Source organism: Anopheles gambiae, chromosome 2 (genome assembly GCF_943734735.2).
Source record: "Anopheles gambiae chromosome 2, idAnoGambNW_F1_1, whole genome shotgun sequence".
NCBI classification, from domain to species: Eukaryota; Metazoa; Arthropoda; class Insecta; order Diptera; family Culicidae; genus Anopheles; species Anopheles gambiae.
In genome coordinates, this window is record NC_064601.1 from 10,595,385 (window position 1) to 10,617,503 (window position 22,119).

At 53.9% G+C, this 22,119-nt stretch overlaps 5 protein-coding genes and 1 long non-coding RNA gene across 7 annotated transcripts; 3 read left to right on the forward strand and 3 right to left on the reverse strand.

Moving 5' to 3' along the window:
• On the reverse strand, positions 1-1,110 carry LOC4577108 (RNA transcription, translation and transport factor protein). The gene is made up of 2 exons (XM_001238452.2): positions 935-1,110; positions 1-825 (listed from the first exon to the last, which is right to left on the reverse strand). The coding sequence occupies exons 1-2, from the start codon at positions 999-1,001 to the stop codon at positions 101-103; spliced, it is 792 nt and encodes a 263-aa protein (XP_001238453.1). The 5' UTR covers positions 1,002-1,110; the 3' UTR covers positions 1-100.
• A 157-nt stretch (positions 1,111-1,267) lies between these two features.
• LOC4577106 (uncharacterized) lies at positions 1,268-1,813 on the forward strand. Its single transcript, XM_001238451.3, has 2 exons — positions 1,268-1,610; positions 1,684-1,813. The coding sequence occupies exons 1-2, from the start codon at positions 1,454-1,456 to the stop codon at positions 1,749-1,751; spliced, it is 225 nt and encodes a 74-aa protein (XP_001238452.2). The 5' UTR covers positions 1,268-1,453; the 3' UTR covers positions 1,752-1,813.
• On the reverse strand, positions 1,753-3,178 carry LOC1281294 (RNA transcription, translation and transport factor protein). Its single transcript, XM_321237.6, has 2 exons — positions 2,629-3,178; positions 1,753-2,553 (listed from the first exon to the last, which is right to left on the reverse strand). Exons 1-2 carry the CDS (start codon positions 2,687-2,689, stop codon positions 1,862-1,864), a joined length of 753 nt encoding a protein of 250 aa, XP_321237.4. The 5' UTR covers positions 2,690-3,178; the 3' UTR covers positions 1,753-1,861.
• A 352-nt stretch (positions 3,179-3,530) lies between these two features.
• On the forward strand, positions 3,531-4,685 carry LOC1281293 (uncharacterized). Its single transcript, XM_321236.6, has 2 exons — positions 3,531-4,371; positions 4,454-4,685. The coding sequence occupies exons 1-2, from the start codon at positions 3,819-3,821 to the stop codon at positions 4,594-4,596; spliced, it is 696 nt and encodes a 231-aa protein (XP_321236.5). The 5' UTR covers positions 3,531-3,818; the 3' UTR covers positions 4,597-4,685.
• A 46-nt stretch (positions 4,686-4,731) lies between these two features.
• Positions 4,732-20,066, reverse strand: LOC1281292 (TATA-binding protein-associated factor 172). Of its 2 annotated transcripts, none has more exons than XM_321235.6 (6): positions 18,740-20,066; positions 12,685-12,796; positions 7,314-12,584; positions 7,086-7,226; positions 5,974-6,217; positions 4,732-5,878 (listed from the first exon to the last, which is right to left on the reverse strand). In XM_321235.6, the coding sequence occupies exons 2-6, from the start codon at positions 12,693-12,695 to the stop codon at positions 5,342-5,344; spliced, it is 6,204 nt and encodes a 2,067-aa protein (XP_321235.5). In that variant the 5' UTR covers positions 12,696-12,796; positions 18,740-20,066; the 3' UTR covers positions 4,732-5,341. The 2 variants fall into 2 exon arrangements, with proteins under 2 accessions (XP_321235.5, XP_061501265.1); XM_061645281.1 differs by lacking the exon at positions 18,740-20,066 and adding an exon at positions 12,957-13,339.
• LOC11176120 (uncharacterized) lies at positions 20,066-21,701 on the forward strand. Its single transcript, XR_009764877.1, has 2 exons — positions 20,066-20,526; positions 20,592-21,701. It is a non-coding gene; the product is annotated as an uncharacterized LOC11176120 (long non-coding RNA).
• Positions 21,702-22,119: the final 418 nt, after the last annotated feature.

The window sequence follows — 22,119 nt, forward strand, 5'->3', positions numbered from 1 at the left end:
TTAAATAGAAACAATGATTGACCGGAGTTTTATTAATTAATAACATAGTTTAAGTATGTACGCAGTTGTACGTATCACAAGTATTGCTTCCCGCTGCCCACTACACGCCCACCTTCCCCAGCGCCGAGTCCGTCTTCGGATCGGCGGTCACGTTCTGCACCGCCACGATCGTCTCGTTTATCGTCGTCTGCAGCGAGCGCATGTTCCGTATCTGCAGCAACCGCAGTATCTGGGCGGCCTTTTCCACCTCCCGTTCGGTGGGCGCGGGCGTCGGCGGTTTGCCAGCCGGCGTTCCATTACTGCCGACGGCGGCGGCCCCAACCCCAACGTACGGTTGCCCGGTGATGAGCGGCTCCTTCAGCGCTTCCCGGTTCAGACAGTCGTGAATGACGCGGCCGGCCGCCCGCAGCGACACCAGATGGTCCGGATGGTAGGCTATGCCGAGCCGGTCGGCCAGTTTGCGCGCACCCTCCTCGAACTGGGCGTTGGTGAAGTCGAGACTGTCGAACGGGTTGGTCGACTTCACCTCCGGCGCGGTCGCTTTCTTCTGCTCGGCCTCCGCCTTGCGCGCCCCGCTCAGCGGCCGGTACGTGTCCACGTTGTCCGAGTACTCGAGCCGGACGGCGTGCAGCAGCAGCCAGGTCAGCTGCTCCTGGCGCGTGGCCAGCTCGTACGGCAGACCGACATCGGTCTTGTACTTGTCGTACGCCGCGTCCCACACGTCAACCGAGCCGAGCTGCTTCAGCTGCTCCCGGTTTTCGATCGTGTAGTGGCGTATCTTCTGGTCCTCCAGCCATGAGATCAGCGAGCGAAATTCCTTCGGATCTGCAAAGAAGCAATGGAAGGAAGTTTTCCGGAGGAACGGAGCGGTTAACGGGCATATCGATGTGTGTGTGTGTGGGGTTGTGGAGGCCAAGCAACGCGTTTCACCTACCATCGATATTGACGGGCTGGGTGCCGGTGTACTGCAGGGCAGCTAGATACCGTTCAAACATTTTCATTCGCCACGAACAATTGCGAAACAAATAAAACACCGTTGAAGGGAGTTGCTGAGTGTGTCTTTCTTCGCCGCGGGCCTTGTTTTGTATTGTCTGCGATACGTCAAATGGGTGAATGACAGTTGGGGGTTGCGTTTAGAAGAGGGAGTTCAAGGGCGCACCTTCTTGCCAAGATGAATAGAGAAGAACAATGCCACAGTTGAAAAAGCAAAACAAGAGAAAATTGATCAAAATCAAATCGAATAATCGTTTTTTGATGTGCCAATTCGATAATTGTTTCTAAAAAACGAGTTGGCTTATGATGAGGACAATTTATCATCCTAAAAAGAAACAATAGCGAAGCGGCACTTGACAGAACGTGACTTGTGGCTCGGTGACAACACGAAGGAAAACAAACTCCTGCAGAGCAACATCTTCTAAAACCGGCCGACGACCATCTCGCAGAAGAACTAAAAATGACCGATTCCGTTGTTTCCAACCGACACAAGGACTGTTTACCCTGTCGCCTAGTTAGCGGGTTCGGTGTAATCGGCATGGGCGTCTACATAGCAGTGCAGGCACAGAAAAGAACGAAACCTCTTGGCCGCTTCACAATGCTGGGCATTGCCGCCGGTACGTATACTGAACGCTAACGCGTACGCTTTCCAGCAACGATTATAATAAACGAACTTTTCTTTCCTTTCAGTCGCCGGCAGTATAGGCATTGCACGCCTAGCCGATGTGTACCCTTTTGGCGAAAGAGTGCAAAAATAGCTTTTTCAGTTTAAGTTGAGTTGAGTTTAGTATTAAAATAAAGGATCCTCCTTCCACCCCGAGCCCCGTTGTGTCACAATAAAAAAAAAATAGAGGAAATTGCCTACCACTTACTTCATCCCCACCTTCCCCAGCTTCGTGTCGGTGCGCGGATCGGCCGTCACATTCTGCACCGCCACGATCGTTTCGTTGATCGTTGTCTGCAGCGTGCGAATGTTTTGAATCTGCAGCAGGCGCATTATCCTTGCGCACTGCTCCAGCTCCTCGTCGGCTTCTAGGCCCATCCCGCTGCCCTGCTCGATCGGGAACGGCTGCCCGGTGATGGGACGCTCCTTCAGCGCTTCCCTGTTGTACGCACCGCTGATAACTTTGGCGGCCGCACGCAGCGACACGAGATGATCCGGATGGTAGGCGATTCCCAGCCGCTCGGCCAGCTTCCACGAGCCCTCCTCAAAGTCCGCGCTGGTAAAGTCAAAGCTGTCGAACGGGTTCGCCGACTGTACCTCCGGGACGGTCGTTTTCTGCGACTCTTGCTGCAGCTTGCGCGCACCGGTCAGCGCGCGGTACTGGTCCGCGTTGTCCGTGTACTCGAGCCGGATCGCGTACAGCAGCAGCCACGTTACCTGCTCCTGCTTCGACTTCAGGTGCTCCGGCACCTTGATGTCTTTCTTGTACTTTTCGTACGCCCGGTTCCACTCGTCCGGTGCGTTTACCTTCCGCAGCGGTTCCCGCTCTTCGATCGGCAGGAAGCGAATCTTCTGATCCTCCAGCCACATCATGAAGCAGCGGAAATCCTTCGGATCTGTGGGCATGTGATGGTTGTGAGAAGGGGAATGAATGTGAAAATGTCCAGGGCGAGGACTGTGGACCATCTTACCATCGATATTTAGCTGTCCTACGCGAGGATACTGAAGGGCTGTGAGATAACGTTCGAACATATCACTGGGGAGCAATTGATGTTTATCCTTTTTTCTTTTTCCTGATGGTATGGTGGAGATTGGCGTCCTTGCTTGTTTTGACAGTTCACCTTTTGTAAACAACTTTTTGTGAGCCAAGGTTTGTATATGCAAAGATTTCTGCGCAAGATAACTACATTTTCAAATTCAAATTTCATTCACAATTCTAAATGCAAAGCGCGGCATCATTTCAGTGAAATGATTTACTGAACATGATTCAAAATTAAAAGTAAAATATATGCTCTTTTGAAAGATAAGTTATGTCTAAATACGCGTCACTAACTAAATGACCGTTTATTTTGTATTTGACCGTTGCAAAAATGGTTCATTTCTAGGAACTAGCCCTAATCCTGCTTCGTTTTACTGTTTTATGGACTACGTTTCTTCTCGATGTTTTCTGCAGATTATCACAAACACTCTTAGGCAAAAAAAATATGAATGAATTCACTGGTCTTCCCCTCGGATCGAGTGGATGCATCATCCACGGCCCCTATCGCTCTCAAGTATATGGAGCAATTCTCTCTGTCCTCTGGCTAAACACCACCTCCTAACAATAAAAACTAAAAATCATCCTCACGCGGTGCAGCACCGTTGGCCAAACGGTTCCTTTCGTTTTGCAAGGGCAGCGCGCCAACGTGCACAGTTTCCGCAATACTGATAACGATGATGTGCAAACATCACGGGTAATAAACCCAATTTTCGGGCCTTATTAACATCACGCCATTGCCCCGTATTTCCCACTTAATCTGCAAAGCAAATTCCGGTTATCATCAAGCAACGAATTTCGTGAATTCACACTTTCTTCCTTCCGGCCCTAGGCTCGCAGTGTCTCGGAGTAATGCAAGGGAGGCAGTAGAGCACACACAGTCTCCAATCTGAGGCTCAATTCTGAAGTGCTGTTTAGTTGTGAACAACCATCGCCATAAAATCGATCGTTATCTCTCCAGACGCACATATTAAGCTAGCCGAGTTTGCCTTTCTCCTACAGTTGCAAAGATAACACGCTTGCAAGGCGCGCTTTAAAAACGTGTCACAGCGCGCGAATTCCTCTCAGTCAAACATTGAACACTTGCCGAGACATTGTGTACACAAAACAAACAAAAAACACATCATGGCAGACCGATTAACGGTTTCGGCTGCACTACTCTGGATCAGCTGTGCGCTTCTTGCCAGCGTCCATGGGCACGGTATGGCGCTGGACCCGATCGCACGAGGATCGCGGTGGCGCTGCAACCCATCCGCCCTGCCCAACTACACCGACAACGAGCTGTTCTGCGGTGGCTTCCAGGTGCAGTGGGGCACGCACAACGGCAAGTGCGGCGTGTGCGGGGACAACTACGGGGATGCACGGCCCCGTCTGCACGAGCTGGGCGGACCGTTCGGCCCGGGTGACATCGTGCGGCAGTACGTGCGGGGAAGCGTGATTGAGGCGCGCATTCGGCTGACGGCAAACCACCGTGGCTACTTTTACTTCGATCTGTGCAATTTGGATGTTGGTGGGGCAGAGGATGAGGCGTGCTTCAGCCAGTACCCGCTGTCGTTGGCTGATGGCAGCAGGAACTGGGTTCTGCCCTCCACGGCGGTGGGCGAGTATCGGATCAATCTGAAGCTGCCCGATTCGCTCACCTGCAGCCATTGCATCTTCCGCTGGACGTATGTCGCGGGTAAGTGTGCTTTTCCAGCAGCCATGTGCACGGAGACACAGAAATAATCGCGGTGTGTTTGTGTTGTGCTTATCACTTGCAGGTAACAACTGGGGCTACTGTGAGGATGGAAGTGGCCGGCTTGGCTGCGGACCGCAGGAAACGTTCAAGACGTGCTCGGACGTGCGGATAGTCGCTTCGAACGATATCAATCCCAGCTTTGCATACTGCACGAAAGCGGTTTAAAACGGGATCTAACGCGAGCTTAAACTCTGTATAGCAATTGTAAACAAGTATAAACGAATAAAGGAACGTAGCTGATAGTTTCACTGTGATATTATCGATTGCTCTTTTAGCTGAATTTTGAGGAAAAGGAAGTGATTTTAGCTCACGAAACTCACTCTTTATATATTCTAGGCATTTAAATACATACTTTCCAGTTCTTCCCATTGCGCGGGGAAACTTACAAATGTACGACATGTAGTGGCAACTAGTGTGTGTGTTTGTGTTGTTGTATGTTTTAGCATTAGGTAAAGGACAGGGGACAGATTGTACATTGTACGCTACAAAAATAAGAGTTGCTTCTTTTCACGAGACTAAAGAAAAGGCTTATAAAAGGATGGAATTCAAAAACACTAAATAGAAGAGGAAAAAATTGAATAGAAAGATAGCAAATTATCGATAGTGGAAACAAAAACGGTTTAAAGACGAAACGTACCTCGCAAGACACATAGAAACGTAACGTAATAGATGAAAATGAGATAAGAAGCACTCGACTCTCGGATTTTTCTCTACTTACAGTATGTTATTCTTCACCAGCTAAACAGCTCTTACCGCTCTCTATATCTCTCTTTCTCTCTCTCTCTCGCTAATGACTACATTATCGCCTGCTTTGCTATGACCAGATACACACATTCCATCATCCTAGGAGGCGCGGGGGACTCAATCTCGGCGCCTGTCCGTTTCTAGACTTGGTATTCCAATGCAACGGTTACGGTTGGCGGTTTTTCTTCAGCCCCTCGAGAAACTGGGACAGATCGTACTCCTCGTGGTACTGGCTGTCGTCCCACAGCTCCGGCAGGTTCTCTAGCACGGTCTTGATGGCCGCACCGCCGTTGCTACCGTTCGCTTCGAGCTGGGCCGCGGCATTGCTGGCGGCGGCCGCCGACCGTAACGAGCCGCGCCGATCGGAGACGGCTGTGGTAGCACCACCACCACCAGCACGCTGTTGCTTACCGCTGTCATCCGCCAGCGTGAACAGATCGAGCAGCTGGTCCGTGCCCATCGTGTCCATCGAGGCGTTCTCGTCGCTCACCACCGTGTTGGCGGTCAGCAGTTTGAACTTTTGCAGGCCCATGATTTTCTCCTCAAGCGATTTGCGCGTTATCAGCCGGTACACGTTCACGACCTTCTTCTGGCCGATGCGGTGCGCCCGGTCCATCGCCTGCAGGTCCTTCATCGGGTTCCAGTCGTGCTCGACGAAGATGACCGTATCGGCCCCGGTTAGATTTAACCCCAGCCCGCCGACCTTTGGACCAAGAGAGAGAGAGAGAGAGATTGATTGGTTAGTGGGGCTCGAGAGCTCGGTGCTTGTAACGCTGTCGCGGTTTGTGCGGCGCTTACCTGTGTCGTTAGGAGCAGCACATCGATGCTAGGATCGCCGTTGAACTTGGTGACGATGTGGTGCCGCGTGCTGGGCGGTACACTGCCATCCAGCCGCAGATACGATACGGCCGGCAGATGCTTCTTCAGGAGATCGTTTTCGACGATGTCGAGCATCGCCTTCAGCTGGCAAAAGATCAGCGCACGGTGCTGGTTCACCGACACATCCTCGTTGGTGCCGATGCCGCAGTCGAGCAGTAGTTGCCTGTTGGTTGAGAGAGAGGGAGGGAGGGAGGGAGAGAGAGAGAGAGAGAGAGATAGAGGAAGAGAGAGAGAGAGAGAGAGAGAGAGAGAGAGAGAGAGAGAGAGAGAGAGAAACGAAGATTCAGGGTGAGCAAAAAGGTACAAAAAGGAGGACTACTTCTAGTGGTGGGAGCACGGAATCAATCCTACCCGATTCGGATTTCGTGTTCGGAAACAATTCCGGAGTCGATTCCGATTCCGGAGCTGATTACCGAGCCGATTCTGATTCCGGAGCTGATATCGATTTTTGAGCCGATTCCGGAATCGGAATTGGTTTCGGAATCAGAATCGGCTGGGAAGCAAAATCGACCTGGAAATCGCAATTGGCTCTGGTAACGGAATCAGAATTGACTCAAGAATTGAAATTAGCTCCTGAATGAGAATCAGTTCTTGAATTGAAATAAGAAGTTTCAGAAGCGTAATCAGCCCGGGAATCTCCATGAGAATGGATCGTTTACAAGTAAATTTGGATTCTTTGCGACTATGAATACGTACGTATTCGTATTGGACCCAAACGTCTATTCTTATAAGGATGCCGAAACCGATTTCGATATCGAAGCCAGTTCTGATTCCGGACCCGATTCCTATTCTGGAGCTGATACTGGTTACGGGGCCGGTTCCGATTCCGAATTCGATTCCGATTCCGAACTCGATTCCACAGTCGATTCCGATTACGGAACCTGAATTGGTTCCAGATCCCGAGCCGATTTAGGTTCCGATTCCGAAGCCGATTCCGCAGCTTATTTCGAACCTAGTATCCGGAATCGATTCCAGCAAAGTTTGGAGCAAGCCGGAGCGACGAAAACTTCATTATTCCCATTACTACTTACTTCAAAACCGGAAGCTTTGCTGAATGCTCTATGTCGTCCATGGACGATCCGTTGCGCGTAAATTCGCCCACAATCATCTGATACTCCGGATGGGACGGCGACAGTACCAGCTTTGGATGGTTGCACACATTTTGCAGATATCTGTAACGATAGAGAACCCAGTACCGAGTGAGTATCACCAATGGCGGGAAAATAAAAAAAAATAGATTCCTTCCTTCCCACACCCACCTGAGTGCCTGGAACACGTGCGTCTTCTTGTTGGCCGGCCCGGCCATCTGCCCGTCGATGTTCTCCAGGCACTCCCGTATGTCGGACGAGTGCAGATGCATCCGGCTAAAGTCCTCGTACAGCCGCTCCTGCAGCGGGCTCAGCTCGCACAGCAGGTCCTGCGTGATCTTGGGCGGCAGATCGGTCAGCACGTCCTCCTTGACGCGGCGCAACAGGAACGGCAGCACCTGCCGGTGCAGCGCTTCCATCGCGAGCGCTCCCGCCTCCTGCTCCTTGGGGGAGCTTTTCGGATCCCGGCTGGCCAGGATCGGGCGGCTGAACCGCGTACTGAACTGCTTCTCCGTGCCGAGAAAGCCGGGCATCAGGAAGTCGAACAGCGACCACAGCTCGAGCACGTTGTTCTGGATCGGCGTGCCGGAGAGAATGAGCCGATGGTTGGCCACCAGCTGCTTGATCGCTTTCGAGCTTTTCGTCCGCCCGTTCTTGATGATGTGACCCTCGTCCAGTATGCAGTAGTTCCAGTTGACCGAGCTGAAGAACTCGATATCCTTGCGCACGATGTCGTACGACGCGACGATCAGGTTGTAGGTGCCGAGCTTCTGGCGCAGCTGCTCCCGGTTGCCCGGCAGCCCGACATAGTGCAGCGGCCGGAGGAACCGGCTCGGCAGGAACTTCTCCACCTCGTACACCCAGTGGCCGGTGAGGGTCGGCGGGCAGATGACGATGCTCGGCAGCTGGGCGCAGCCGCGATCGAGGCTGCGCTGGTGATGGTCGGCCGCCAGTATGCAGATCGCTTGCAGCGTCTTCCCGAGCCCCATATCGTCGCACAGGATGCCGTGCAGCTTGTAGCGGTTGAGGAACCAGAGCCAGTTCACGCCCGACTGCTGATAGCTGCGCAGCTCCGCATTGATCTTGACCGGCAGCTCAACGTCCGGTATCGTTTTGGGCGAGAACAGATACTCCAGGAAGCGGCGGTCCTTCATCTTGCGCTGGCGCAGATCGTCGGACAGGTGGCGCCCGCTGGCCCCGCCGTCCCCGGACGTCCCGAGGCCGTCCAGCGGCATCAGCTGGATGAGCGTCGCGAAGCAGTGCGTCGACACGAGCCGCACCGACTGGTCCGGGTCGCTCATGCGCCCGAGCAGCGGCACCACCAGCAGCACCACGTACGGCACTATCTCGAACTGCAGCCGGTTGACGATGCAGGTGATCGCTTCCGCGGCGCCCTGCCGCTTGATCACGCTCTCGATGCAGGACAGCAGCGGCACCACCTCGTTGATGACCATCGTCATCACGCTGGCCGCGTCGACCGCGGCCAGCGTCGCCAGGCACCGGCCCACCATGTGCCGGACGCCCTTGAGCGGGTGGCGCAGCAGCAGGCACAGCTTGGGCAGCAGCTCGAACAGCTCCCGGTGCAGGGCGGCGTGCAGGTACGGTGCGGCCACCTCCAGCAGCTGCAGCGCGGTCATGAAATCGTTCGTCTCGTCCTGCGCGATCACGTCCTGCGCGAGCCGCTCGACGTACGGCTCGTCGACGCGCGACTGCAGCTTGTCCAGCAGCAGCTGCCACAGGATGGGCAGCTTTGCGGGCAGCTGCGCCCCGAACTGCGCACAGATCGTGGTGATGGCGGCCGTCGCACCGAGCCGCTGCGTCCGTGCGTGCTTCCGCTGCATTTCCTCGCTTTCCGACGGTCCGCCCAGCAGCTCGTCCAGCGCTGCATTCGTCGTGGCCGTGGCGGCGCTGCTAGAGGACGCCGCCGCCGCCGACGAGGACGACGAGGCGGAAAGGTCCAGCGCGGCTGCAACGGTACTGCTAGCGGCGGGTCTGCCCGGTCCGCGCGAGGAGCTTCCGCCACCACTCGTGCCACTGTTGGACGACGTACCACCACCACCACCACCGCCGCTCTCCTTGCAGCGCTGATGCTGCTTCGCCAGCGTCAGTATGCCGTGGTACGGGTTCGAGTCGTCCGTGTTGGCCGGATCGAAGTGCTGCAGCTCCTGGTCCGGGCAGAGGACGCGCGGCGTAAACTCGGCGTCGCTTTTCAGCAGCGTGCACAGGTTCGTCACGATCTTGCTGTTCGGGCAGGGCGTGCGGACGGTGACCTGGTCGAGCAGATCGCTCAGATACTTCGCGGACAGGCGCTGCAGCAGCTCGCACTCCTCGCGCTTGATCGACTCCATCAGCGGCTTCACCACGGGATTCAACCGGTCGGGCAGGCAGCGCAGGCTGACGACCGCCCCGGACACGGACGACTGCGTGCTGACGTGCAGCGTCGTCTGCTCGAGCGCGGTGGCCGAATGCGACCCGAGCAGGCTGCGCCGGCGCTCCTCCAGCAGCTCCGCGACCTTCGCCTTCAGATTGTACCGGGTGCGCATCTCGTCGGCCGACCAGCCGCCCACGGCGGTCGCTATCTGGTAGATCTGGTCCAGCGTCAGCACCTTCAGCTGCTCGTACTCGGCCAGCTGCACCCGGTGCTGCTTGAGCGTGGCCAGATAGTCGCGGCACTCCTGCAGTAGGCGCGTGAACAGTATGCCCACCTCGTCGTAGTACACGTACTCGGTCAGGCAGGCGCGCAGGCGCTCCTGCAGCACCGACGGCCCCGGCTGGATGGTGCCGTCGAACGAGCACCAGTACGCAATGACCAGGCTGCTGATCAGGCGCTGCAGCGCCGACCGGGACTGCAGGTAGCCAACCAGCACCTTGGTGTAGCAATCGATCGGGCTCTCCGTCTCGGGGGTGTAGGTGACGCCCGGTGCCGGCAGCACCAGGTACCGCGACAGCAGCCCAATCATGCGCGCTGCCTTGCAGCGCGCCCGCACCACGTTCTTCTCCCGCACGTCGAGCGGCACGGTTTCGGCGCCGCCGAGGAACAGCTTCTGGTGCAGCGCTCCGGAGGAGGACGAGAGATGGCCAGCACCGCACGCTGCCGTCCCACCACCCGTGTCGAACGAATCGAACTGACGCGGTCGGCGCTCGCGGTTCGGCCCGCCGCCCGGCTGGTTCGGCTTGGCGTAGATCAGCGAGCCCGGATCGAACGCCAGCCGGACCGGCTGCATCGCGAGACACAGCCAGCTGGACACGTACGGGCAGGAGGCGTGCAGCAGGGCGGACAGCTCCGCGTTCACCACCAGATTGTTCCACACGTCCTCCGCGAGCGCCTGGATGTCCTCCACGTGCTCGACCAGCACGCGCTGGAAGATGTGCCGGAGCGCTTCCTGCAGCAGCGGCGGCGGCCAATCCTTCACGCCGAAGTTCAGCCCGAGCCGGGACTCTTCCGTGTCCGGCACGGTCAGTACGGCGACTCCGCTGTCGGTCGGTTCCGATTTGCCGTTCGAGGGCGGGGTCGGGGTCGCCGGGGTCGCCGGACTACCACCATTCGTGCCCCGTCCCTCCTCCTCCTGTTTCTCCTCCTGCTCCTCGGTGCAGATGGCGGTGGTAAGCGTTTTCAGCGTCTGCAGCGTCGAGCGCCGGACAGAGGAGCTGCAGTGGCTGAGGAAGGGCCACAGCCGGGGCACCAGCATGGACATCGGCTCCATCTGGATCCAGCTCGAGGCGGACGGCAGGCTCAGGATGGAGGCGAGCAGCCCCATGAAGCTGTTGCAGGCGGACGCCAGCTCGTCCTGATCGAGCAGCAGATCCCACAGCAGCTTCACGATGTGCGACACCTGCGCCCGGCTCAGCAGCTTCGGCAGCCAGGTCGCGATCGGGATGAGGGTGGAGGCGGCGACCGCCCCGACATCGTCCACCGCGTCGAACAGCCCCGTCAGCACGTCGTTGATGATCACCGGCAGAAACGTTTGGATCAGGTCCTCGCGCACCACCAGCATATACTTGATGCCGAGCAGGCCGCCGTGCCGCACCTCCCACTCCTTCTGCTTCACGAACGTCAGCAGGATGGCGACGGTTTGGTGGACCTTGGCCAGGGGCAGCTGGCGCAGCACCGTCCCCAGCACCTGGGCGCACGTTTCGCGCACCGGCGCCACCACCTGGTCCGACACGAAGTCGCCGAAGCGGTCGAGGGCGAGCACGCACAGCAGCCGGAGCGTGGCGTCCTCCAGCCACAGCTGATGCTGCCGCTCCATCTCCGCCCGCGTCATGTACACGCTCTTGCCGCCGCCGTCCGCGTGCGACTTCAGCAGCTCGCGCAGTGCCGTCGCCGAGCCGTGGCGCGTCTCCCACCGCGGGCTGAACAGGTCGAGGAACAGCTTCGAGCAGAACGAGTCGAGCGGCCAGTCGACGGCATCGACCCAGGCGCCGGTCAGATCGGGCACGGCCTCGCCGGTCCACGTGCCGGCCGCCGGCACGCTGTTTGCCGCGCCCCCGGGCGTACCGGGCTCGACGCCCTTTTCCGTCTTGATGCGCTTGCGGTCCGGTTCGAGCGGCTCGTTCGCCCCGATCGTCGCCGTGCCCGGCGCGGTCGCACCGTTCGAACCGTTCCCCGCAGCAGTTCCACCACCCACCGTCGTTGTGCCCCCGCCCCCAGCTCCTATTACCGCAGCGATCGGGTTCTGGAACGCTTGCTGCTGCTGGCGGGCCTTCCGGCGGGCGCGATTCTTCTCCCGGCAGCTCAGCCCCTCGACCGAATCGGCCCGGCTCAGCTTCAGTATCTCCTGCACCGGCACCAGCCGCTCCCCGGTCGCACCGGTCTGGTGGTGATCTCGGTTGCTTCCTCCACCACCACCACCCCCATTGTTACGCACATCGTCCAGCGTGACCAGCTCCTCCAGGTTGAGGCCGCTGCTCAGGCCCAGCTTTTCATTTAGCAGCGCTCGCTGCCGGGCCAACTTTTCCCGCAGATCGACCACCTCGCCCTCGTCCAGCGGATCAAACTCGGACCCTTCCGAGCCCATCAGCCGGGCGCCCTTGAACAGGACCGCATTCAGGTCGAAACTATCGAACGACAACCGGTGGTGCTGGTGACCGTTCCGGCTGCCGCTCGCGTGCGCGCTGCTGGACGAGTCGCACGATTTGTCCTCTTCCTCGTCGTCGGCCGCCGCCGCCGCCGCCGCCGCCTCCTCTTTGGTTTCCATCTTCAGCAGGTTGGGCAGCGGTTTCGGCTCCCACTGTGGCACATTTTCCAGTATCGCCTGCACGGCCTGGGACGCGGCGATGCGCGTGTCCCAGCTGTTGCTGTGCAGGTAGGTGAGCAGCCGGCTGAGCAGGTTGTGCAGCTCGTGCGGGTGGAGCTTCTGCACCTCGCCGATCTGCTTGGCCGCCGCCTTGCGCGTCACCGCGGCCGAGCCCGACTCGAGCAGTATAAACAGCCGATCTAATCTGCAAATCAAATGAGTGGGGGAGGAAAGCAAGTTAGTGGCTATCGATTCTAATAAGAGCGTTTGGAGAGAGAGAGAGAGAGAAACGCGATCAAACTTACCTCGAAGTCATTTTTTAAATATATGTTTTCTAGCGTTTGTTAGCTGGCGAGGAGTCGTCTCATCAATTGTTCTCCTTCACTGCAAACGTACTAATCAAATACAGAGTGTAACCTGCAAAAAAAAAGAAAGAATAAACATAAAATTATCGGTTTTTTATGTGACGTTTTCCCATTGAAATAAAATCGATTTGAACGAAGAAAGAAAAAACGGAAAACTTTATCTCTTAACCACTGTACTTTGGCTTTGAGCTTCTGCAAAAACAACCTCGAACCTTGGAGGGTGTACGGTCGTTCCAATGGCGCGGGTTCCACCGGGAAAAAGCGTCCAAACAACTCCAAGTGCAGATGCACACTGGCGAGCAGAAAATCTATCCCCAACCACCACCACCAGCACACACACACACACACACGCTCATCGTTGTATGGCACATCTCACACGTATGGGAGTGAAATAACAAAACAATAAAAAAATGCCCCATAATTTAACCATTTCCAGTGGCGACGAGAACACACACAGAACTCCAAACCTTGCTGTGCGTGAGTGTATGTGTGCTGAAAAGCGCAAGTGCAGTCTGGCTGGCGTCTGGCGTTCTCGCTACTGCTGCTGCTGCTACTACTGTCCCGGAATGTTCTTCCCTGCCAACGAGAACGAGGCACGCCAGACCAGCCTCGGATTGGAGCTCGGATTCTAACACGGATCTTTGCCAAGGGAGTTCCAACGCGCACGAATGTGTGTGTGTGAGAAAGTGAGTGAGAGAGAGAGAGAGAGAGAGAGAGAGAGAGAGAGAGAGAGAGAGAGAGAGAGAGAGAGAGAGAGAACAGATGACTACATACCGAAACGAAAGCGCAATCCTCGGGATCTTCAAGATGCCGTCGCGCTTAATAGTGTGTTCTAACCCTGCTCCGGGTTCAGAACACTTCAGAGCTTACTATGCTTACACGAGGAGACGAAACTGGGGAGGGAGGGGGAGGGGGGAGAATAAAACATTTATTCTGCGCAGAACGCGAACGTGCCCCACCTCCTCTGGCCCTGCACAGGAAGAAGCGGCGCTGGCTGCCGACCATGCATGGTTACCATGGTGCACTACGACCAACAAGCCACGACGACAGCAATAGTGACAAACATATATCACACACTATCGCGAGGCACCGATCCATTGACCTCGGGCGAGCTGGTGTGTGCGTGTGTGTGGGGACAAGAGCATAACGTATATGGGAGGATCGAAATGATGGATCTGTTGTGTGGTAAGGCACGTTTGTGTTTTTTTATTGCTTTTTAACCTATTTTCCAGGCAAACAAAACAAGTGCAATAAAACGCTGAGAAAACTTCCTTCCACCAGCCACGAGATGGTGTTTTGCTGCCGAAACCAATGGAACGTGCTTATAAATCAATTAACTCCCCCCCCCCCCAATCCAGAGAGAAGGGGATGGGGGTGTGTGGTCTGAGATTATCTCGGACACGTCATCATCATCGTTTCTTCCTCCGCTCGCTTCAACAATTTGATCAATTTACCCCGTTTCCCAGTCCGATACCCTTCTTCTGCAGTTTTTCGCTTTCGTGCAGTCATCGCAAAGGCGAGCGAGCGAGAGAGAGAGAGATAATTTAATAAAAATCGATTCAATTAGCGTTGATTTGGTGAAGGAGAGACAAGTTCAGCACTCCCCGGGTTGACGGAAGAGAAAGACGGAGGAAAGATGTGACACACCGCAAAACTTCCACATTAATCTCTTATTCAAAATGCAAAATAATCTTGGCACCGGAGGTCACAACACTGATCTTCGGCCCGCGGTTTGGAGGCGGGGTAGTACGGGCTATCATCTCGGAAAAACCCGCTCGTTGCAAAACAATATAAAATAACAGTATCATAGACAATATAGAATCCACACCGATTTTGTTCATTATTTAAATTTTTTGCCATTGTTATACAGACAGAGAGAGAGAGAGAGAGGGAAAGAGAGGCAACTAATCACTTCCGGCCACATGTGCGTTGGCTCGTGACGCGCCCATCCCCTCTGCGACGACAACAACCGGAAGTGCTCCACATCTGAGGTCCACCGGGGCGGGAGGGAGCGGCACCACCACAGAGCGGTGTCGGTGATACCATTACAGCAGTGGTCTCCAACGTGTGGTCCGTGGTGGTAGCAGCAGTGGTCCGCGAAAAAATTGATTTAAAAAAAAAACTTGTAATGTATGCCCTCAATAGATGTGGGCCCCGCGACAAATGTATTTTGAAAGCCAAGTGGTCCACGATCCTTAAACAGCTGGTTGGAGAGCACTGCATTAGAGAGATGCAACAAAGAGAGATGCCCTCACCGTTTCTTGCCACAGTGTGCGCGGACAAGGAGGATATATCATGCTCGAAAGGGGTGTTTTGGGGAAGCGGATTGAAACCATTCCGTATCACATATGCTATCATTGCCAGAACGGCCATTCTCGGTGCTACTGTGATGCATGGATGGATGATGGCTTCCTTTTTCTGGCCCGCAAAAGCTCCATAACGATCGAAATACATAGAAACCGGGTAGAAATGAGAAGGATTCTGCGGCAGCACTGAACATTTATCTCATTATATGCATTTGTGGAGGCAACACATTGGAAGTGACACCGGTGTCCGGGGATGATGACTGGCCCCCAATTAAAGGGTGAAGAATTGCAATCGTTCTCAGTGGAGGCTGGGTAAAGATCCCATAAAAAATCCGGAGTCGACTCCGATCTGAATCCGAACATTTCGAAACCGATTCCGCCCATTATCATTATCATAATCCGGAGTCGTTTGGAATCGTCATGGAGCCGTACGGAATTAACGGGAGTCGGAGTCATCCGGAGTTGTCCTAAGTCACCAGGAGTCGGAGTCATCCGTAGTTGTTCTGAGTCGGAGTCATCCGGAGTTGTCCTGAGTCGGAGTCACTCGGAGTTGTCCAGAGTCGGAGTTATCTGGAGTCGCTAGGAGCCGGAGTCATCTGTAGTTAGCCAGAGTAGGAGTCATCCGGAGTTGTTGTCGTGGGTTCCACATCACTAGTCGAGACACTGTTAAGAGCACATCCACGACTCCGATGCGACTCCGCCTCAGATAGAATCGAAACCACTATTTCCGTTCGGAGTTGGCGGGAGTTGGTTTTAGCCGTTCAGAGTCGTGTTTTGAGGAGTCAGCTGTAGTCGGCCGGAATCATTGAGAGTCGTCCGAAGTCAGCCGGAGTCGTTCGGAGTTGGTTGGAATTTTAGAAATGCGAGAACTAAGCGAAAGAGGAAAAAACACCAGGAAATGAAATGTCTGACCACAAATACAATGTACCGGCCGTCTCCAGCTGATTCCGGGCGATTCCGACACCGGTTGACCCCCAATCAAGGATATTTCAAACAGCTCCCAACGATTCCGAACGGCTCCCCGGGTAATCCGGGAACGGACCTACCTTCCGCAGTCGGATTGGAGTTGACTCCGGATTTTTGCCAACTTTCACCCATCACTAGTTACCATCAATCTCCTTGTGCCCAGTTTTATTATCTCATGAACGTTTTATAGTACGATTATTTTGATTATTTTAGCAATCTCATGCTGTCTACACTCCCAACAATCGCAGTACTACGTTGCAGATAGAGCTTCCATACAGCCACGAGCGAATTATAAGGCTTAGGCCCCCGAGACAAATCGGACGAGCAAAGAGACCGGCTGAATAAATAAATCGTTACCATTGATTAGACTCTCCCTGCTGCGGGTTCACGAGGGCGGGGAAGGAGATGGAGGCAATTGTTTCAATCCGGTACGGGTAGAGAATGATCATACTTCACATGCTTCCCAATCTGATCCAGACAGATCGTAGGTACGCACAGCATCAGCATCAGCGTAGAATGTAATCTATTGCTGGCCATACAAAAACGGCACAGCTTCGTTGGTGTTGATCGTTCTGTTACGCAAAAAACGGCGATAGAATCATCCGGCAGCAACGACAGCCGGCACACAAACGGCGTTCGCAACCAATATGATGATGATGATGGTGGGCAATTCGCGTGCATCAACACCAGATCTCGTTTGTAAAAGGCCAGTGGCTCGGACAGTACAGATGATCAGACAGTGAGAGAGGCAAACAGAGAAAGAGAGAGAGAGAGAGAGAGTATGTTTCTAACCCCATTCTGCAATAGATCCACCATCCCAGCACAATAGTGTGTTTGTTTGTTTATTGTTGTTGTGTCGCAACTGGTCAATGCGCTCCTGCTGCTGATGATGTATCCGGTGGCGTAATAAAGCTTTGGAGCAGGGACAGGGAAGCAGTGAGGGTGAAACAACATAGGGAAGGAATTTCCGTCGACAATCTGCACCCATCCATCGCGCAACACACCAGAGAAAATCGTTGCGAAAGACACCAAAACGGGGTTCGATTTGGTGCTGGAATGCGTTAATAGGAGTTGTTTTGAGTTAATAAAAAAAAGCATGCATTTAGAACAATTTCATACATGCGATGTGTGTGTGTGCAATTAATAAATCCAGAACGCGAATCATTAATGCGATTTTAATAGTTTTTTCCACTCCAGTTGTCGTAAATGCGTTCTAAAAATATTTACCAATTACCTTCTAGCGAACCGTTTAAAATGTTGTTAGGGTGCCATGGAAATGGTTTTTAAAACAACTTCTTCTACAACTGGAAAAGGGTGGTGGCGCTTAACTGTTTTTGCAGCAAAAGGAGCACAATTGAAAATAGGTTGGTTCTAAACAGCGCGGCACACGCGAAATCGGCACCGAGCTCTAACCCTCCCCCCATGACAGACGGCCGCGTTCTTAGCCGCCTTTGATTGCGCACACCAACACAGCGACACGCATACACAGAGACAGACATGCACGGAGAGCACATGTTGCGATTGTAGCAGCAAGCGAAACGACTGCCAACGAGCGGTGTGGAAGCTGGGGGTTGGAGTGCATGTTGGGGTCAGGTTTTTACAATCGAGGGAGGCTTTGCCACAGCAGACCGTTTGCCGCTGGTGAGTGAGTGTTGGTGAGGCCGAAGCCACCGAGCAGCAGCACCACCGACCTTCCCCTTATTGACCCAATCGGGACCGTTGTGCTCTCTCACTCACTCTCTCTCTCTCGAAGCGAAAACAATAGAACATTTGCAAACGAAACAAGCAAAAATATACATGCTATGGTGGAACACTAACACTTCAGCAACAGTAATCCGATGCCCTACACACACACAATACACATTCAAAAAAGGGGGTCGTCGTTGGGCAGGCAAAAAATAGCGCTGCGCGCGTTTAATCGATAGTTTTGCCTCCAGTTGCCCCACACAATTACATCCTTCCTTCAAACCCTCCATTCTACCGTTCGAACAGAATTACCCTTTTCTTTGAAATCGTCCCTTTCATCCGCATTACTACGGCATAGTAATTGAAACCATCGCCCGGGCCTTGGTCGGTCGGTTATTCCCGGTGTGTGGCAGTGTATTGCGCGCGCGACCCTTCTTCGCTCTCCCCTTGGAACATCTCTCGCTCACTGGTTCTAATTATAGCTAGCCGTCATCTTGCCGGCGGCCTATCGGGCACCACAACCCACAAGAGACAATGCTCGATGGGCGGAGGGGGACGGGGGAAGTACGAGCATTGGAAGTACAAAACAAACAAATGATTTTCGGGCGATTTTGAGGAGCAGGCGATGGACAAACCGATACGGTGGAAAGAAGGACATCGCAGCTACAAACACACACACAAACACACAAACACACATGAAACAATGCCCGAAAGGCAAGCAATTTTCCTTTCCCTCGCCGCAGCAGTAGGCTACGAATCCCCCATGGCGGTGGCGCGGTTTTAGAACCCTTTTTGATTGTACACGCGTACACAACTATACGTGTACTCTCTATGTACATGTGTGTGTGTGCGCGTGTTTCCGTTCTAGCTGTCTCGCTCATACATTATTTTCACACTTCATCATCGAACGGGTGTGGGCACACAATCAAAAACGGTTTACTGCACGAGTATGAAGTGCTGGGCGAGGGGGAGGGGAAGAGAGGCTGCCACATACGCACCCAACAAAAGAAAGGAACACTGGGGAAAAACAGGCTTACCTTTCGCTTTCTGGCGCAGCATTCTACGTCCACCCCAAAAAGCCACAGAGCGGAGGGGGGTTTTAATGAGGAAAGCAAGTCTTTTTCTCTCTCTTTTGCACCTCTTCTTCTTTCACAAATTTTCCCACCGTACAAACACTCCGCTCACACACCCATACAGGCACTATGCGTTCTAATTCTAACCGAAGCGCGCTGTGGTGGTGGTGGTGCTGCTGCGGCTGCACTTTTCACGGTACGTGCCGATTTTCCACCACACACCAATACACCGCATCGTGCGGCACTGCGGCACCAACAACAACAACAACAGCACCGCAGCCAGCTATTCCAAAACCACACACAAACGCGCGCGCACACACACACACACACAGGTTTGTTTTCCCTGCTCAATGCGCACTTGATCCGATTTTCACGCACACTAATCACGCACTCGCTGAACACGGTTGTCCCAGGTGCAAGCTCACACACACGCACACGCACACAGGTAAGCGTAAGATGAGAAAAAACACACAACGTAGCGCGTGTGTCTTCTTGGTGGCAGTTTCGCTTGCCCTCGCACCACCGAAAGGGAATGATTTTCTCGCGATGGTGTCGCACGGTGATGAAAATTAGCTGTCGCACACATTGGCCGTGTGTATGGTTGTGGTTAGAATTATTTGCTGGGTGCAACACGGCGGCAGTGTCGTCAGCTGCCTCCTCCCATTGGCTCCATTATCGGTTCTCGAGTGCCGAAAAAAGGGGGCAAATTCACTAGTACCGCTCCCCTTCTACACCTAGCCCGCGACACCGTTGGTGGTGGTGGTGGTTCCACCTAACACGGTTACCAGCTGCTACTTCGCCGCTCTCTTTCCTTCGTTCACACACATGCGCTCACTGCAGATGGTGATCGTTGGTGCGCACACTCTTTCTCTTTCACTCCGGCACGCACACAGCGCGAGAACAAGTCCTCACCTCCGCTCAGCCGTCATCGTCCGGTGGACGGCAGAGATAGTGGCGGGATGAGAGCGATACTGCTGACCGCGGATCCGGTGGCCACGGTGGCAGCGACGACGACGACGGCGACAAGGGCACCACGACGGCAGCACCCCGGGCGGACGGGGCAGTAGCGGCGGACGGCTGCTGCAGCTGCTTGACCGGAACAACACCAACACCACACCACCAGCGAGGGAACACTTTCACGACCGATTCACGAGCCCGGGGGCCAATTGAATTTTCAGAGAATTTGTGCATTGTTCGGAGATCAAATTTATACTGTTCGCCATTCCACAACGTCAACTGACTTTTCTTGCGTTTCGCTTGATGGTGTGCGTGCGATCCCGCGTACGGCTGTCGGGTCGGTACCGGTTGTGCCATCGCGCTGCCGTCTGACAGTGGGAAAACAAATGGCGGTGCGATTTGAAAGGTGTGTTGTGTCGTTGAAAAAGAGAACAATGTGATGTGTTTCGAATTGGAGAACGGTCGATTTTTAAGTTGTACGAGAAGGTTGTGAAACGCTAGATGTTTCTTTTTTTTCTATTGTTTTTGATGCTAAAATTTGGATATGTTTACATCGCTCAATTGCTATGCCATCACCTCTTGTACATGTGTGTCCAAGCAAGCCAAGGTTAAAGTCCAGATGGGCACTCGTCCGGGTTAGTACCGAACTTGACCCACAGGGGGCGCTGTGGTGCAACATTTCATCTGAGATTGCTCGATTATTTTTCATGCAGCTGAGCGGCTGTCAGATCGTTGCTGCCACAAATTGTAAATAAGTGTTTGTTTCACACATCTTCATACTCCTGCTCCTCTTGGTAAGAAATACAACTTTCCTAAACTAGTCGTGATAAATGTTGTTTAATGGTTTGTGGTTTCGCAGACACACATGGCTACTGCATCGCGTCACCCACCACCGTCGTGGGGAATGGATAATTTTCACGCAAACTGGCGGTATGGTGTATAATGGAACGGGCAAAGATTACGCTACCTGCATCCTGCTTGGCGCGATGGCCAATAACGATATTGATGATGTTCGGCGCCGGTACCGTCATGCGTAACGAGTTCTGTTCCACGCGCCGGTAGAGTGTCCACGAGAGATTTCGTCGATCAGGCCTGCCCGAAGTTAACTTATTTTGTCTGCAACTTTACACCCAGTACATCATCAACCAGTACGAGAATCCGATGCCGATTTCGGTGCAATCCTGGATCCGCATCGACGGATCGGGTAACATCGACACCGCTGGACGCAGAGCGATGACTAACCCGCAATCCCGTACCGGAAACTGGAACCTGCAGGCCGTCGTAGGCAGTGCTGGTACTGGTTTTCGCACTTGGACTGTCCGTTTGTTGGCGTTCACAACGACCTGAATCATCGTGCTCAATCAACTGTGGCCTGAAGAAGCCAATGACGTCAATGCGGCCCCAAGTCCATCGCTTTACGCATGTACCCCCCCTCCCCCCCTCCCCGGTGCTGGAGGAAAAAATCGCAAAGTGCGGGAAAAGGTTACTACGGCCGTACTATCGGATGAAACTCGTGCCGAACACCGCGAAGGCGACAAGAAGGAAGCGAAGGAAGGTGCCAAGACGGCCTCAAAGGGTAAAACGCTGCGTTCGGTAGCAAGCATAACACGGCCAAGGTGGAGGTGCAAGCTTTATACATCGCAACACAGGGTCAAGGAGGAATTGAAGACGGATAATTCGACTAACTCTGGAACGGCTTTTCGCGCACCAGCTATTGCTACCGAGAACGACCGGCACCAGATAAGGTAGCAGGCAGGACAGTGAACAAAACGTCCAGAGAACCGGAAGTGCTGTAACGTTCGAGTGTGAGAAACAAGATGCATAAAACCTGTACCTTGAACCCATTGATGCGGCGTGCTTTTCTTGCGTTTGATTTGTGATTGTACAATACAATTTGTACTACAATGTTTCAATTCGTTTTAAATATTAAAAACAAGCTGTGTGCTCTCTCTGAATGTCTCATTAATAACGGGTCAATGTTTCATTTTTATCTTGGATCCTTGGTATTTTGTTTCACAAGTTTCTATTCATCGGAAGTGCGTTATTATGACGTTAACGGTAATCTGTAATAGCTGCTGAATGGTGCTAATGTGGTGAAACGATGGCGCCTTTTCACGGACAGATAACCAGCAGTGGGCAGAATACGAGCCAGCAACGATCATCACCGAGACGATGCGCTTACTTTGCGTGGTTCGTGGGTTGGACAGTGAGTGTCGCGTCTTGAGGCACCGTTGTTGGCGGCGATCAGAAGCAGCACACTCGCGGCAGCTGTGAAGGATGTCTTCAGCAGGACACACACTTTGCAGATGACATGCTCGTCGCGCTTTACTAATATTCATCTCGTTGCGCAAATGGTGTTAGGTGAAACGCTGTGCGATGCTGTGATG